Source organism: Chrysemys picta, chromosome 4 (assembly GCF_011386835.1).
Source record: "Chrysemys picta bellii isolate R12L10 chromosome 4, ASM1138683v2, whole genome shotgun sequence".
Lineage (NCBI taxonomy): Eukaryota > Metazoa > Chordata > Testudines > Emydidae > Chrysemys > Chrysemys picta.
In genome coordinates this window covers 67,872,554-67,891,097 of record NC_088794.1, presented here as the reverse complement: position 1 = coordinate 67,891,097, position 18,544 = coordinate 67,872,554, and the positions used below count along the sequence as shown (strand labels likewise).

General features: G+C 42.9%; 2 protein-coding genes across 6 annotated transcripts in view; both read left to right on the top strand.

Annotated features, from left to right (window-relative positions):
• Positions 1-18,544, top strand: part of BBOX1 (gamma-butyrobetaine hydroxylase 1) — a 115,920-nt gene that overhangs the window by 48,529 nt on the left and 48,847 nt on the right. The gene's annotated exons all lie outside the window — the stretch shown is intronic.
• Positions 678-18,247, top strand: LOC135983084 (mediator of RNA polymerase II transcription subunit 15-like). The gene is made up of 2 exons (XM_065592538.1): positions 678-17,045; positions 17,644-18,247. The coding sequence occupies exons 1-2, from the start codon at positions 16,505-16,507 to the stop codon at positions 18,144-18,146; spliced, it is 1,044 nt and encodes a 347-aa protein (XP_065448610.1). The 5' UTR covers positions 678-16,504; the 3' UTR covers positions 18,147-18,247.

Below are 18,544 nucleotides of genomic sequence, written 5' to 3'. Positions count from 1 at the left end.
GAAAACAAAAACTAGCAAATCAAGCATAACCGTTTTAAAAGCTGTAGGATATTCTATGTTAATATTGTGAACGACTATCAGTCCAATTTAATCTATGGTATTTGTAATGTGTTTATCATTACTTCTGTTATAACTAGTAGTCCAACTATAGAAAACGTATAGGATTGTCAGCCAGTTTCTTCTTTTTTAATGGTAAAAACAGCCTTCAACCAGTACTTAACTACACTGAGTTACTCCCAATTTTTGGATGTTTATTACTGCAGATATTGTTTGCACTGTTGTTGTTGCCGCCAAGTTGGTCCCAGGATATTAGAGACAAGGTAGGTGAGGTTAATATATTTTATTGGACCTACTTCGGTTGGTGAAAGACAAGCTTTCAAGTGTTGTAAGATTGTCACATTCTGGGGTGCAATTCAGACCAGTGAGAGGTTGTGTCACTGGTTGTCTGGTAACACTGAGTGACTTAAAAATGCTCTGCTGCTGTAGCGCCTTGTGGATATGTCTACACGGCAAAGAAAAACCTCTGACTGGCCCATGCTGGCCAACTTGGGCTCGGGCTGTGGGGCTGTTGAATTGCTGTGCAGGCTTCCGGGCTTGGGCTAGCATCTGAGCTTTAGAACCCTGATGGGTGGGAAGTTCCCAGAGCTTGGACTCCAGCCCAAGTCCAGAAGTTTACACAGCAATGAAACAGCTCCACAGCCAAAGCCTTGCGAGCCCGAGCCAGCAGACATGGACCAGGTGTGGGTTTTTCTTTGCTTTGTAGACATACATATACCCTGTGTGGATGCTACTAGCCAGAATCCAAGCATGCACTTGTGTCTGTGTTGAGCAGCCCTGGTTCAGCAACTCTGACTTTAGAAGCCTGCTTGTTTCACCACGATCACACTCTGCTCTACACCAGCCTTGGTTACTACTAGCCAAGTGGCCCCAACACACTCCCAGTCCCAAATTTCCCCCAAACTGCCTGCCCTGAAATGTCCAACTCTCTCCTGGAACATTCAGAGGAGCAATAAGATCTGTTGTTCCTTTAAAGAGACAAAAGCACAGCAGCTTGTTGCTTTAACTGGAGTTAATACTCACTTCAAGTCAAACACAGCCCTGGGTTAATTTAAAAAAAAAGTAAACAAGTTTATTTAATCAAAAAGAGATTTTAAGTCAGTTCAAGTAAGGGATAAAGACAGAAATGGTTACAGCAAATAAAAGTGAAAAATGCTTTCTTAACAAAACTACAGCCCTGGTTCAAGGTAAGATTATTCCCACACTTCTTTCCAGCAAGATGGTCAGGATATCCCACAAAGTGCTCAGTTCCTTTGTTGTCTTAGGTTAAAAACCTGAAGAACTCTATGTAAGCTCAAAAGCTTGTCTCTTTCATCAACAGAAGTTGGAACAATAAAATATATTACTTCACTCACCTTGTCTAACTGCAGATGTCATTTTATAGTGGTGATAGTTTTAAAGAACATTTTCCCCTTCTTTCTGTCCATGGAGATGATGCCTTTTTGATATTCAGAAAGCTTTATGCGGTATTATACAGGCCATGATCTTGTCTTTAGAATCAATATGAGAGTGTGTGACTCTTGTTTGATTTTCATAGCTTTACTTTGTCAGCATAGGTGTTGGAACTAGTTGGGAGGGGGTGCTACCACACCCCCTGACTTGAAGTGGTTTCCATTATATGCAGGCTTAACAGTTTGGTTCAATGGCTCTCAACACCCCCACTATAAAAATTGTTCCAGCACTTCTGTTTGGCAGATTTAAATATTAAATGCAAACAGCTATATTAATACAATTCTAAAGTTTCAAATTTAGGGCCTTACCCCTCAATGTCCCCGTCATTGATTAGCAGGATCCGGCTCCTAAATGTAAAGGTTCCAATTCAGCAGAATATTTAAACACTTAAGTGCATGCCTTAAGGATGTGACTAGTTCCAAAGTTAAGCATATGCACAAATGCTTTGCTAAATACAGATGAGATTTTTCATGGTTTTTAAAACTAAGCACACATTTAGGTGCTTTGCTGAGTTGGGACCAAAGTCAGCACAGAAATCCTTTCCAGTGTTGCCCACTCTCATTATTTTATCATGAGTTCCATGATATATGCTGTGGTGTTTTTTTTCTTAAAGCCTAGCTCCTTGTTCAAGTGATTATGTGAGAATTCCAATTTTAATTAAAAAAAATGTGTTTGCCCTTGTGGTTGTGCAAAAGAGTTTGCAAACATGACCCTAGTGTATTCTAAAGACTCAGAAACCAGACAGCAAAAAAAGAAAACACCACATTTATTAATAAGTCATAAATTTTTGAGAGCTGATGGTTTTTGAATGCTTTGGGTTGACAATACTAAGCATATATGAGATGCACAGACACTCCTGTGCGTCTGAACTTCATGGTTTCCTCTCACCTCTTCCCGAAGCACCTATTTGGGGGTTAGGTGGCATAGACCCCCCCACACTAGGGGAGAGTTTTACCTATGGGAACAAAAATGTGAGCCTGGTTATTGTGGACTCACAATTACAGGGTGAAAACAAAGGCTCTCTCAAAATCAGGCCATTTAGCGTTCAGCTTGGATTATCAGTTTGGATTATCTCTGCACAAAAATCTGATTAATTTTTGAATGCAAATATATATACATATGTATGATATGCGCACACACACACAGAGAGAAAGAGAGAAATTATAGGTTTTCCTAAAACTGTTTGAAAAGTTAAATCTTTGATCTTGGACAAAGCATACAAGTGTTTCTACTGAAGAGGAGAGAATATTTGAAAAAGTCATAAACAAGTGATGCTAGGTGTATATCAGCAGTGAGTTTGCAGTCTACACGTGACTAGACTCCTAGACTTTAAGGCTAGAAGGAACCATCATGATTTTATCTAGTCAGACCCCCTGCACAATGTAGGCCACATAACTTAATTGACCCACTCCTGCAATAATCTAACAACCTCTGGCTGAGTTACTGAAGTCCTCAAATCTTGAATTAAAGACTTCAGGTTACATAAAATCCACCATTTACTCTAGTTCAAACCAGCAAGTGACTCATACACCACGCTTCAGGGGAAGGCAAAAACAGAAAACAAAAAAACAAGGTCTCTGTCAAATATGGCAATCAGTTAGACCCTGAGTATGTGGGCAAAACCCACCAGCAAGACACCAGGGAAAGAATTATCCGTAGTAACTCAGAGCACTCCCCATCCACTGACCCATCTCCAGCCATTGGAGATATTTGCTAATAGCGGTCACAAATGGGACGTATGCCATTGTAGGCAATCTCCTCAGACTATCCCCTTATCAATCTCTGTCATAAACTTATCAAGCTCTTCCTTAAAACAAGTTAGGTTGTTTGCCCCAACTACTCCCTTTGAAAGGTTGCTTCAGAACTTCACTCCTCTGATGGTTAGAAATCTTTGTCTAATCTTTCAAGCCTAAACTTTTTGACGGCCAGTTCATATCCATTTATTCTTGTGCCAGCATTGACTTGTAACTTAAATAACTCCTCTCCTTCCCTGCTGTTCATCCCTCTGATGTATTCATAGAGAGCAATCGTATCTTCCCTCATCCTTTGTTTTGTTAGGCTAAACAAGCCAGGCTCATTAAGGCTCCTCTTGTAAGGTAGGTTCTCCATTTTTCTGATCATCTTTATAACACTTTCCTATTTCTGCTGGAAATATCTTGCCTGATGCTTACAATGATTGCATTAACCTTTTTCATGGCTGCATCACATTGGCAGCAATCGACCAATACACTCAGGTCTTTCTCCTCCTCTGTCACTTTCAAGGGCTTCTAGCAAAAATTCTTTAGTCCCTAAGTGACCTTGTACTTTGCACTGTTACATTTCATCCCATTTCTGTTACTCCAATTTTCAAGGTCATCCAAATCTTGTACGATCCTCCTCTGTATTGGCAATACCTCCCAACTTAGTATCATCCACAGATTTTATTAGCCCACTCCCACTTTTTGTGCAAGCTCATTAATGAAAATGTTAAATAAGATTGGTCCCAAGACCAGTCTTTTGAGGAATTCCACTAGTAATCTCACTCCAAAATCTGGCAGTTCACCTCTCAGCATGACCTGTTGTAATCTCCCCTTTAACCAGTTCCTTACCCACCTTTCAATTCTTGGAGTAATCCTCCTCATCTCCAATTTAATAATTTCACATGTGAAACTGTATCAGACACTTTACTGAAATCCAGGTAGATTATATCTCCTGCATTTCTTTGTCTAGAAAATCAATTATCTTCTCAAAGAAGGAGATCAGGCTTGTCTGGCAAGATCTACTTTTTGTAAAAGGTATTGTTATATTTTATCCCATTTACCTCCAAGTTCTTAACTACTCTCTCTTTCAAAATTTGTTCTAAAATCTTGCATGCAGTTGAAGTCAAATAATGGGCCTGTAGTTTCTCAGATCAATTTTTTCCCTTTTCTTATATATAGTTACTATATTTGTAATTCTCCAGTCATTGGGTACGACTCTGAATTTACAGATTCATGGAAAATCCTTGCTATTGGGCTTGCAATTTCATGTCCCAGTTCTTTTAATATTTTTGGAGATTATCCTGAGCCCCCGATTTGGTCCAATTAAGCTGTTTGACTTTGGCTTTCACCTTGGATGTGGTAATTTCAACTTCCATATCCTTGTTTTCATTAGGCCCCAAACTCCTCATTGCCTCAGTTTTTTAATAAGAGTGAAGTATTCATTTAGGTGTTAGGCCATACCTATATTATCTTTAATCTCCACTCCAGCCTCAGCGCTTAGCGGTCCCACGTCTTTCCTTATTTTCTTTTTATTTATATGGCTAACAAGCCCTTTACAGTTGGTTTTAATTTCTTTTGCAAGATTCAACTCTGCTTGGCTTTGGGCAGTTCTCACTTTTTTCCCCTAAAGTTTCTGATCTCCAAGAGGTAGCTTTTCTTGCTGATCCATCCCTTTTTTTTCCATTCTGTGTAGGCTTTTTGCTTTCTCTTAATAACCTGTTTGAGATGCTTGTTCATCCAGTTTTGTCTGCAACACTTCCCTATGAATTTCTTTCCCTTGCTTGGGATGCAGGCTTCAGATAGTTTCTGCAACTCTGACTTAAAGTGATTCTCAGCCTCCTCCACATTCAGATCCTTGAGTTCTTCAGTCCAGTCCACTTCCCTAACTAATTTGCTTAATTTTTTAAAGTTTGCCTTTTTGAAATCAGGGACCCTAATTGTACACCTGTTTGTTTATCCTTCCATTTATTTTAAACTGAATTAACTCATGATCATTCGAACCAAGGTTTTCCTCTACAACCAGTTCTTTTACGAAGTCCTCACTACTTTCTCCCCCCAGATTCCCACCATGGCTACTGTCCATTCAGCTCCACTGGTGGAAGCAATGATGGGAACTCCACTGTAGACAAAGGGCTCTTAACCACCAATATATTTACCATGGTGTCATCTACACCTACTCTGAGCAAAGTCAGACAACATGATGGTAAAATACCAGTGGCCAAAGGAACCACCATTGGAGAGGAGTCAGTTGTAGGAACACTGGGAAATTTTAAGGTAGAAAAGATGGCATAAAAGCAGCATAAGGGCTAAACCCTTGTCTGCATGGATGTGTTAGTGAGGGAATTGGGAATTAGAGGCCTCTTTTCCCCTGCATCAGCAGGGCAGGATTCATAACATGCACTCGATAAGCTCTACTAGGTCAGCAGCATCTTTCAAAATAATAGCAATGGAATCATGTCCTGGATGACAGGATCAGCGAATATGCTGGACAGTATTCCTGCCCCCCCCCCCCCCCCCACTAGCATTGGCCAGGGCAGGAGTTACTGTGTTTGACACTGTCAGTAAAAGTCTTTTTTTTACACATATAGTAAATAAGCACTGAAAAATCAAAGTGTACTATTTTTCAAGGATCAACAAGTGGTGCTTGGTTGAGAATAAGAGTGCTTTCCAGCTCTAGTAAAGGGTTTACAGTATCAGAGAGCATTACAGTTTTCTTGGAGTTATGCACTTTTCACAGATTTCACCTAACTCCTGGAGGTATTGTGAAGATCCATTCATTAAGGTCTGTTCAGTCCTTGGAAGATGTTGAGCCCTACATAAGTGCTAAGAAACAGAGGTTGTATAGTGCTGGAAAGGGTAGATTTCCAGCTTCCCAGTAGGATACACAGCACTTGATATTTTTTGCATACAGAAGAACTCTTTCAGTTTATTTGTAAAAGTGCTTTAAATGTATTTGGTTTTTCTGTCCCTTTGAGCTCTGTGCATTTGGACTCATGAGATCAGAATGCCCCCCTCTAGCAGTAGATCCCATGGAAGGGTCTACTGAGGAGAACAAATTTGCAAGGTTCCACTCCTGGAGTTTCCCCCACAGTTGTGGGGTGGAATTCAGCAGAGTGAACTTGGGGAGCCACAGAGGCCAGGCCTATGCACTCAGAGGCTCTGTGCATCTGCAACAGCTTAGGAACCCATCATATTTGCTAGCAGGATCTCTCCCCGATCATTTTTGTACCCTGAGACCTTCCTTAAAAGAGAGTTGCCCATCATGTTGGAGGCTGCAAGGTAAGGGAATACATTTTCAGGCTGCCTCAAAGGGAAAGGGGAGCCAGGACAAACTTCCCTCTCTTGGAGCTAGGGTTAAAGTCCAGACGTATCTTTTCTGATATTGGGAAGGATTGATGACCTATCAAATAGTCCTTGGAATGCTAATGTTCCTCAATATTTTATTTGGTATAAGATAGGTTCAGGAAGTTTTTATTAATGAGACCATAAAAAAGATTAAGAAGGAAAAGCATCTTACTTAAATATTCCATCATTTTTCACATAATTATATACTTGCACCGATGTATAAAACTTAAATTTGTCTTTTACAGGGCACTTTTGACAGGTCATTCAGTGCAGACCAAAGATATTTTAATTTTGAGGCCAAGGCAACTTTTTTTCTGGAGAAAAGGAAAACATTTGCATTTTAATTACTTTTTTTAAAATTTTTCAAACTGGTGAAGGAACGTGTATTGAATTAAACACACTAGAGCAGTGAGTAGAAGGCACTGGAATGGCCTCACGAAGGAATTTAATGACGTGAGATTATATTTCTCCTCAAGGATTGCACTGTTTTTCATTTTGTGAATATTTTGAGATATTCAGCAAGTTGTCAGTGAAACTCATGGTTGCTTTGAAAAGAAAGGGTAGAATATAAAAGATGGTCTGTGTGGATGGCTTATATTAGGATGTGTGTGTTGTATTTCTTGGACTCTGTCTCTAATGTAGTTTAAGCCAGAGGAATCAGAAATGCTATTTGTGGTTGGAAATTTGCAAACCCTGCAAATGTTGAAAATTGTTGTAACTACACTCTGTAGTCCGGCAGCTCAGTGCAACTTTTACTGACTGCATGGCAGTTTATATCTGCCACCAATATATACATATGACCAAAATTTTCAAACTTGGGTGCCTGACTTTAGCATGTTGGTTCTCTTTGCCAGCATTTTCTAGAGAACTAAAGGGAAACGTGTCTTTTTAAATCCACTTCCACTCCAGATTGCCCCATGCAGCACAGGACAGGATTCCACCCTGGACAGGTCTGATTCTGCAAGCTGCTCAGTGTCAGTACAGGAGCATGCACTTGTATAGCTCATCGCAAGCTTCGGGCCAGGGTTTGCAAAGGGCTTTTGGATCTGTGAGAAGGAGGATGCTAAATATATTTGTTGTTATAGTCATCCTTTGAAGGGAATAGGGAACAAAAAGTTGGGCTTTACAAATGATGTAACTTGCGTTTTCAGCCACTGTGAGGTCTATTTTTTATAGTTCAGGGGTGGCCAACCTGCGGCTCCGGAGCCATATGCAGCTCCTTGTATAGGCACCGACTCCAGGGCTGGAGCTACAGGCGCCAACTTTCCAATGTGTTGGGGGTACTCACTGCTCAACCCCTGGCTCTGCCATAGGTCCTGCCCCCACTCCTCCTCCGCCTCCTCCCCCCCACCTCACCTCCTGCATGCCACGAAACAGCTGATCGGGAGGTGTCGGGAGGGCTGCTGGTGGTGGCAGGCGCTGGGAGTGGAGGGGGAGCTGATGGGGTGGGGGGAGCTGATGTATTACTGTGGCTCTTTGGCACATTGGTAAATTCTGGCTCCTTCTCAGGCTCAGATTGGCCACCCCATTATAGTTTATCATTAGTTTCAGACAGATTAGCCCCAGGTTAGATACATTGTTGAGTTAAAATATGCATGAGTTAAACACAACTATTAGCCTATGAAACATTTTTAAACTTTTTGTACTTTGTTTATCAAAGTATATATATAATAATCAGGTTCTGACTTAAATACATGAAAAAAAGGGAATCAGTTATTGCTGGAATTTCATGCTTAATTCTTACAAGGGCTCCAATTCAGCAAAGCAATTAAAGCACACATTTAACATTAAAAGTGTGTAATTGCCATGGATGTTTAGATACTGGTACACTAAGGTTATGTGTACGCTAGCACTTTTGTCGGTATAACTTATGTCGGTCAGGGGTGTGAAAAAAACTCCTGAGTGACATCAGTTACACCGACAGAAGTGCCGGTGTGGATAGTACTATGATGATGGAAGATGCTCTCCCTCCAACGTAACTACCACCTCTCATTGGAAATGGCTTAATTATGTCAACAGGAGAGCTCTCTCCCGTCACCATAGAGTGGCTACACGAGAGCTCTTACAGCAACACAGCTGCATCAGAACAGCAGTGCCTCTATAAGGTCTTCAGTATTTGAAAATTCAACATTCACCACTCCAAGTACCTGTAGTAACCATGCTATTTTCCTATTATTAGAAGATACCGTAGTACCACAGTTACTGCATAATGACAAATGCTATTTTTTTATGATGCCTACAAGGAGCTAATAGAGGAGGTATTTCTGAGCCTCTAGCTATTATCTTTGGAAAATCATGGGAGACGGGAGAGATTCCAGAAGACTGGAAAAGGGCAAATATAGTGCCCATCTATAAAAAGGGAAATAAAAACAACCCAGGAAACTACAGACCAGTTAGTTTAACTTCTGTGCCAGGGAAGATAATGGAGTAAGTAATTAAGGAAATCATCTGCAAACACTTGGAAGGTGGTAAGGTGATAGGGAATAGCCAGCATGGATTTGTAAAGAACAAATATGTCAAACCAATCTGATAGCTTTCTTTGATAGGATAACGAGCCTTGTGGATAAGGGAGAAACGGTGGATGTGGTATACCTAGACTTTAGTAAGGCATTTGATACGGTCTCGCATGATATTCTTATCGATAAACTAGGCAAATACAATTTAGATGGGGCTACAATAAGGTGGGTGTATAACTGGCTGGATACCCGTACTCAGAGAATAGTTATTAATGGTTCCCAATCCTGCTGGAAAGGTATAACAAGTGGGGTTCTGCAGAGGTCTGTTTTGGGACCGGCTTTGTTCAATATCTTCATCAACGACTTAGATATTGGCATAGAAAGTACGCTTATTAAGTTTGCAGATGATACCAAACTGGGAGGGATTGCAACTGCTTTGGAGGATAGGGTCATAATTCAAAATGATCTGGACAAATTAGAGAAATGGTCTGAGGTAAACAGGATGAAATTTAACAAAGACACATACAAAGTGCTCCACTTAGGAAGGAAAAATCATTCACACATACAGAATGGGAGGAAACTGTCTAGGAAGGCAGAAAGGGGTTATAGTGGACCACAAGCTAAATATGAGTCAACAGTGTGATGCTGTTGCAAAAAGAGCAAACACGATTCTGGGATGCATTAACAGGTGTGTTGTGAGCAAGACATGAGAAGTCATTCTTCTGCTCTACTCTGCGCTGGCTAGGCCTCAACTGGAGTATTGTGTCCAGTTCTGGGCACCGCATTTCAAGAAAGATGTGGAGAAATTGGAGAGGGCCGAGAGAAGAGCAACAAGAATGATTAAAGGTCTTGAGAACATGACCTATGAAGGAAGGCTGAAAGAATTGGGTTTGTTTAGTTTGTAAAAGAGAAGACTGAGAGGGGACATGATAGCAGTTTTCAGGTATCTAAAAGGGTGTCATAAGGAGGAAGGAGAAAACTTGTTCACCTTAGCCTCTAAGGATAGAACAAGAAGCAATGGTCTTAAACTGCAGCAAGGGAGGTTTAGGTTGGAGATTAGGAAAAAGTTCCTAACTGTCAGGGTGGTTAAACACTGGAATAAATTGCCTAGGGAGGTTGTGGAATCTCCATCTCTGGAGATATTTAAGAATAGGTTAGATAAAATGTCTGTCAGGGATGGTCTAGACAGTATTTGGTCCTGCCATGAGGGCGGGGGACTGAACTCAATGACCTCTCAAGGTCCCTTCCAGTCCTATAATCTATGAATCTACAACATAACATGTATGTTAAAATTATCCACTGGTTTGAAGACACTCTGGGCTGGTCTACACTAAACAGTTAGGATGTCTTAACCCTATTTTTCAGGGCTGTGAAAAATTTTATGCTGTGTGTGATGAAATTAAGCCATTTATACCCCAGTGTAGGCAATACGAGAGACGGAAGAATTCTTCCGTCAATTTAGCTACTGCCTTTCAGAGATGTGGATTTACTACCATGATAGAAGAACCCCTTCTGTATTAAGCATCTATATACTACAGTGCAACAGCTGCAGCTGTGTTGCTGTAGCATTTCTAATGTAGATATACCTTTCATGATTAGGCTGACCAGATCGCAAGAATAAAATATCGGAACACATGTTGGGGTCAACCACAGGCTCACAGCCCCGACTGGAGCCATGAGGGTGGGAGGCACACAGTCAGTATCGGGACGAATGGCGTCCTCATCGTACATCAGCCTGGACGCAGGACAAAGAGTTAAATATCGGAACATCTGGTCACCCTATTAATAATACTAAGGCATGGGAGTTAAGGTTAGAGATGTAACCTTAGCTATGAATTTCCTAGTTTTTCTTTGTTAATGCTCTGCATTAGAAATAGAATTGTTTCCCATATGGAAAGGGGAGTGACCATCCCCCCCATCCATTCCCCCATTGAGAAGAGTGATGAAAGGAGCCCCATGGTTTAAGTATTTAAGATATCAAATTTCTCCACTGTTTTCTCATTTTAATTTAATTATTCTTTAGTTAAAAACAGAACATTGAAGAAAGGAAGCAACAGCAAAATGCTGATGATCAAGATGGCATGGGCATCATCTTAGATTTGGCAGGGGTGTGTGCAAATCATCAGTCTAAAAGTAAACTGACAAGGCATTACAAATAAAACTCCTGTGAAAAGAATGAGGAGGAATATAGTCTTGTATTTGGGGAGTGCATCTTACATCTGAAGAATGTCTGTCTTGTACAAGTGAAAAGAAGTTTCCCCTAAAGTCCATTTATGTACAGTATGGTCTTTCTGCAGATGTCCCCTGAAATAGAAAACATATGCTCAGTTGTCAGTATTAGTCTCAGTCATTGCTTAAAAAACCAAGGATTCAGATTAGAACATATGTCCTGGTTATTATGAAAATTAATGTGGAAAATATTTAGTACTAAAAAAACAATGTGAACCTTTTAAGAACCAGGGGCCAGCTCCTTAGCTTGTATAAATTGTCATAGTGTCATCACCTTTGAAATCAATGGCACTATAACAAATTACGCCAGCTGAAGATCTGCCCCTAGGTTTGGTGATTAGGCATTGAAATATGCTAGGGGACGAAATCCTGACTGCCATTCTCTTGCAAATAGTCCCATTTACTTCAGTGAGACTACTTGTGTGAGTAAAATGAACAGAATATTTTCAAGTATATTTTTAAAAATATCTAATGTTCATTGGCTCTTTAATTATATAAATAATGATATTTTACTATTGTATTATATATAGGAAATAAATATTATTCCCAGTACCATCTTTTAACCATTTAGAATAATACAGAATCAATTACAGCATTCATGATGTAAGAACTGCCATACTCAGCCAGGCCAATGGTCCATCTAGTGGTCAATAAGAGATACATCAGAGGAAGTTGCAAGGAAATCCCGTATTTGACAATTATATGATTCCAGATGATTCATGTGTTTAATAGGTTCTTCACCAGTCACTTGCAAGTTAGGTAGCTCATAAAACAAATTCTTCTTTTTATATGATTCTCTGTTTCTACCTAGTACAGCATCTGTATTAACCACTGAGCATATGTAGAGAATGGAGATTTTCCTGCTCATATTATAATGTATTTTATTGCAAAAATTAGACTGTGCACCAATAGTTTCTCTTCATTCTCTTTCCACAAATCATAGTTTAAGCTTGAGGTGTTCATTTCTGTATGGAGTGCATTACTAGGGCCTCAATTATGCAATCTGATGAACCATAACACTTGTATGGAGCCCCACCAACTTTATTGCGGCTTGACGTAGCTATCTGTGACAGATCCAGTCACGAGAGAAGATCTTTAACAGCAGTGTATAGTGATAGGAGACTGCCAAAGTTACTGCTCCTCATCAGATCTGTCTTCCCACCACAACACCTTTTTCTGGCCCCTCTATTCCTACTCCCAGTTTCCTTCCCCAGCCGGTCACAGTGTCCCCTGCTAGCTCTTTGTCCGATTTCAGTGTCGTCATCCCTCAACTCTTAGTCCCCTCCAACCAACCATTTCTTCAGTTCACTCCAACTCCAAGTACCAGTTTCTGCATGGAAAGTTTCAACCCAAATGACTTACTGGCAACCTTAATAACAATCTCCCCAAAAAACAGAACAAAACTATATATATATCGATATAGATAGATCGATAGATATATGACAGAATAAGTAAAAGAGAGGAAGAAAAAACTATTTGCCGCTTTCTAGAAAGGCAGATAGCTGCTGTGCACGTCAAATCTTGACCCCTCAGTTTATTTACACTAGTAAAACAATAATTATCTCAATGAATGGAGATAGTTACAAAAATTATTTATTACAATAAAAGCACTGTATTAAACGTATGTAGCAGCATTCTGTAAGGCACTTACACCAGATTTTAAACATAAAATTTAAAAAACGAACCAAAATGGGTCCAGGATTCTAAACAGTGTGTACAATATTTTAAAACATGGGGGTTTTTTTTTGTAATTGTGCCTACTTTACAATTACTGGTTATAGTATAAAGTCTGACCCATAATTCTAAATTTAAGCTTGCATAAACTGGTAGCACAGGCATACTCCTAAATTAAAGTAACATTTAACATCAACAGTTTCCAGACTCCTGAAAGTGGCCTGTTGAGAAACTGTGTTTTCAGTTCCATGATTAATTTCCTGTCTTTTCACTTTCTCTTTGCATTACCATTCCCTTGAGTTCTTGGCTGAGTGCACTGTAGCCTTCTATCTGGAGCCATTAAAACCTAGGTGATATCCATTTCAGTTTTGTCTAGTAGAACTGGTCCTTGTGGGATAAGCTTAAAAATAAACAACTCTTGATTATTGTAACAAAGTAATCTTGGCAAAGGGATAACGATGTTATAATACAGATAAAATCCCAGCATTTGTTGCTTACAAGGTGTTTGTGCATGCGGTAATGAACAGCTACAACAGTGCTTTTTATCCAAGAAAATTAATGGGATGATGAAAATGGCTCTACAAATCTTAAGAAGTAGAGCAATTTTGAACAGATGGGTCCCAAAGAGATTCTTCCTCTTGCTTTGCCATGTGGCAGAGCACAGTACAGTAACAATGTAGAAAGTGACAACAGTAATGGTTATAGCAGCTTGCTGGTATGAGTCATTTCAGTTTGTTACAAAATTAAATATGGACCAACAGGTATAAATATTGAGCTGATCCTCAGCTGGAGTAAATCAATTTAGCTCCATTAAAGGCATTAGAGCAGTGCACATTTATATCAGCTGAAGATAAGGTCCAATAGTTATTATATTTTCTTATTTATGAACTGCTACTTAGAAGTTTGATACATTCCAAACTCCCAGCCAAATAAATGTTTAAGAGGATATATCTATATCAGTGCATACACTCATTTCAGTATATGTGGACCTGATTCTCCTTTGACTTCACTAATTTTACACTATTGTAACTTCATTGACTTCACAGGATATTCCAAATGACTGTTTGGAAGATCTCCGTCCCGTGGTTTAAACTTTCCCTGTTCAAAGTTCAGCAGCCTAGAGATGAAAGGATCTGGCCAGAGGTTTCACTTTTATAGCTAAAACCAGCTGTTAAATGTTTTGAGCACAGCATGTGACTGAGGATTCTTCTTTGTTGAGCACACACTGTCCCATCACTCTTAAGTTAACATTCTATTTACTATGCATACACAGGTAATCCAGTTACACTGATTAACATAAGGCAATTAGCTGGTCCTCCATTATAACAGAGATAGTTAAGCTGAAGACAATGTCAATAGTATTATTAATTTCCTGTGGTATCTCACATCTTTGATCTTAAAGTTAACTAAACACAAACGCATACCTAATATCAGACAATTAAGACATGAAAGGGAATTAGCATCTACAACAGAGGTCGGCAACCTTTCAGAAGCGGTGTGCCGAGTCTTCATTTATTCACTTTAAATTAAGGTTTCACGTGCTGGTAAAACATTTTAATGTTCTTTAGAAGGTCTCGCTCTATAAGTCTATATATTATATAACTAAACTATTGTTGTATTGTAAAATAAACAAGGTTTTCAAAATGTTTAAGAAGCTTAATTTAAAATTAAATTAAAATGTTGATCTTACGCCACCGGCCTGCTCAGCCCGCTGCTGGTCTGGGGTTCTGTTCACCTAGGCCGGCAGCGGGCTGAGCGGGGCCTGCGGCCGGGACCCCAGACCAGCAGTGGGCTGAGCGACTCAGCCCGCTGCCGCTCAGGGGTTCCATCCACCTGCCAGCCAGGATCCCAGCTTCCGGACCCACTCAGCCCGCTGCCGGTCTGGGGTCCTGGCCCTGCCCACATACAGTAGGTACCTTCTTCCTGGTTCTGGCCCATTCTCTTCCTCTCTCTCTGCACTGAGCTGAGGGTGGGAGTGCACTGAGCACAGAGCTTGGGGTGAAGGAGCAGTCTGGGGGTTGGGGTGTCTGGCCAGGAGCTAGAATGAGGGAGGGGGTTCAAGGTGGGGCAGGAGGTTTGGGTGTGGAGCGCTTACCTGGGTAGCTCCCATTTGGTGCGAGGGGTGCAGGTGAGAATGTGGGGTGCAGGAGCTCCCGTTTGGTGCTCAGGGTGGGGGTGGGGATGGGGGGGTGCAAGAGTCAGGATGTGGGGGGTGCATGGGGTGTGGGGAGGCTGGGTATGTGGGGGGGTGCCAGAGTAAGGGCTAGGTCTTGGGGGGCGGTGAAGGAGTCAAGCAGAGGGCTGGGTGTGTGAGGTGGGTACAGGGCTCAGGGCAGGGGCCTAGGTGTGTGCGGGGCACAGGGCTCAGGCCTGTGGGATGTGCGGAGCTGTAGGACTCAGGGCAGAGGTCTGGGTGTCTGTGAGGAGGGGTCAGGGCAGAGGGTGGGGGGTATGGGCTGGGGTCGTGGGGTGCTCACGGCAGGGGGCTGGAGGGGATATGCCCCTATTCCCCCCCCCCCCCCCCCCCCCACACACACACACACACAAACACACACCCAAGGCCCTGCCTCCACTTCTTCTCTGCCTCCGCCAGGGGCAGCGAACACGCTGACTCCACTCCTCCCCCACCTCCACCCTCGCAAGGGCCATCAGCTGATCGGCCGGCAGGGAGGGACAGAGAGAAGGGGCAGGAACCCAACACACTGCGGGAAGAGGCAGGGGAGCTGGCAGGACCAAGCTTCTTCCCCCTGCCCCCGAGGTAGGGGGCGGGGGTGTGGAGGGCGGAAAAGAGCGGGCTGGGCCAGGCTGGGCTGGGCCAAGCTGGGCTGGACAGGATTTTTAATGGCACACTGCTGCCTGCCAGGACGCGTGCCATAGGTTGCCGACCCCTGATCTACAAGCTAATTTGGTTATATTGTTAAACTTCTAACAGGCTATAGGTAAACACAGACAAATACACTTAGCATCTACCCTTGATTCCTATTACTACAAATGAATGGGTTAATGATTGCTGGTCTAGTACATCTCTTTGAAATTTACATACAAGTGAATGTCCTGGTACAATTGTAATGCCTCTTATTAAGTTGTTATGGATCGTACACGGTTGCTATGGATCTGCCAGTGTCACAGCCTTCTGTTCTGGTCTAAATGACACAATTTGACTCTTATGCCTGGTCTACACTACGGGTTTAGGTAGACTTTAGCAGCGTTAAACCGAATTAAGCCTGGACACGTCCACACAACGAAGCCCTTTCTTTCGACTTAAAGGGTCCTTTAAACCGGTTTCTTTACACCACCTCTGACGAGGGGATTAGCGATAAAACCGGTCTTTGCGGGTCGGAATTGGGGTAGTGTGGACGGAATTCGACGTTATTGGCCTCCGGGAGCTATCCCACAGTGCTTCATTGTGACCGCTCTGGACAGCACTCTCAACTCAGATGCACTGACCAGGTAGACAGGAAAAGACCCGCGAAGGTTTGAATTTCATTTCCTGTTTGCCCAGCGTGGAGAGCACAGGTGACCCCGCAGAGCTCATCAGCACAGGTAACCGTGATGGAGTCCTCCCAGGATCGCAAAAGAGCTCCAGCATGGACCGAACGGGAGGTACGAGATCTGCTCGCCATATGGGGAGATGAAGCAGTGATAGCTGAACTCCGTAGCAGTAAAAGAAATGGAAAAGTATTAGAAAAGATCTCCAAGGCCATGAAGGACCGAGGCCATAACAGGGACACACAGAAGTGCCGCGTGAAAATTAAGGAGCTACGGCAAGCTTACCACAAAGCCAGAGAAGCAAACGGAAGGTCCGGGGCAGAGCCGCAAACTTGCCGCTACTACGCGGAGCTGCATGCGATCCTAGGGGGTGCAGCCACCACTACCCCAACCGTGTGCTATGACTCTCTCACTGGAGAAACACACAGGGAAGACGGTTCGGGGAACGAGGAAGATGACGATGGAGGTACTGTAGGTAGCTCACAGCAGCAAGGAAGCGGAGAAACCGGTTTCCCCAACAGCCAGGATATGTTTGTGACCCTGGACCTGGAACCAGTAACCCCCGAACTCACCCAAGACCCTCAGGGCACACAGGAGACCTCTGGTGAGTGTAACTTTGTAACTATTTGTAAACATTACAAAAAAAAAGCAAGCGTGTTTAATGATTACTTTGCCCTGGCAATCGCGGCCAGTACATCTACTGGAAAAGTCTGTTAACGTGTATGGGGATGGAGCGGAAATCCTCCAGGGACATCTCCAGAAAGCTCTCCTGGTTGAAATGGGGTGATTTTATTAAGGGGACATTCAGAGGCGCCCGTTCCTGCTCTTCTGACCAGAAATGTTCCCCGCTGTTAACCACGCGGTGGGGGGAGGGGTGAAGTGATCATCCCAGAGAATCGTGTGTGTGGGTAGGTGGGGGGGTGGTTTACTTGTGTTTGTGCCGCATGTTAACCGGGAAACCGCAGCCCCCTCCTTTTACATTGAAACCCCATTTTAAATGGACAACCCAATTCATCCTTGATATGGGAAATGCGCTGCTGTTTGCAACCTTTCCCGCATGTTAAGAAGGTTAAAAAAGCCAAAACACTGTGGCCTACCATGGCTGCCTGCAAGCCGAAATATGCGACCTTGTAATGAAAGAGTGTACCCATTGTTCTCTAAAATGTGTCTTTTTTAACCACCTCTCCCTTCTCCTCCGCCAGCTGCAAATGTTTCTCCTTTGCAGAGGCTCGTGAACATTAGAAAGAGAAAACGTAGGACGAGGGACGAGATGTTCACGGAGCTGCAGATGTCCGCCCACGCTGATAGAGCACAGCAGAATGCGTGGAGGCAGTCAATGTCGGAGATGAGAAAAGCCCAATATGAACGAGAGGAGAGGTGGCGGGCTGAATTGCGGGATGAACAGAGCAAGTGGCGGGCTGAAGACGATAGGTGGCGTCAGCTTGCAGACAGACGGCAAGAGGCAATGCTCCGTCTGCTGGAGCATCAAACTGATATGCTCGAGCGTATGGTTGAGTTGCAGGAAAGGCAGCAGGAGCAGAGACCGCCGCTACAGCCCCTGTGTAACCAACAGCCCTCCTCCCCAAGTTCCATAGCCTCCTCACCAAGACGCCCAAGAACACGGTGGGGGGGCCTCCGTCCACCCAGTCACTCCACCCCAGATGATCGCCCAAGCATCAGAAGGCTGGCCTTCAATAAGACTTAAAGTTTTAAAATGCAGTGTGTCCTTTTCCATCCCTCCTCCCCCACCCATCCCAGGCTACCTTGGCAATTATCCCCCTACCTCTGTAAGGAACTAATAAAGAATGCATGAATGTTTAAAAAAAAAATGACTTTATTGCCTCTGCAAGCAGGAGGGGAGGGTGGGGTGGGGTGGTTGGTTTACAGGGAAGTAGAGTTAAACGGGATGGGGGGGGGGTTGGAGGGTTCATCAAGGAGAAACAAACAGAAGTTTCACACAGTAGCCTGGCCAGTCACAAAACTCGTTTTCAAAGCTTCTCTGATGCGCACCGCGCCCTGCTGTGCTCCTCTAACCGCCCTGGTGTCTGGCTGCGCGTAATCAGCGGCCAGGCGAGTTGCCTCAACCTCCCACCCCGCCATAAA

Bases quoted from the DNA above. Each gene is read 5' to 3' on its own strand.
- LOC135983084 (XM_065592538.1), top strand. From the start codon at position 16,505: ATGGAGTCCTCCCAGGATCGCAAAAGAGCTCCAGCATGGACCGAACGG. The intron at 17,046-17,643 runs GTGAGTGTAACT...CTCCTCCGCCAG, and splicing joins GGGCACACAGGAGACCTCTG to CTGCAAATGTTTCTCCTTTG.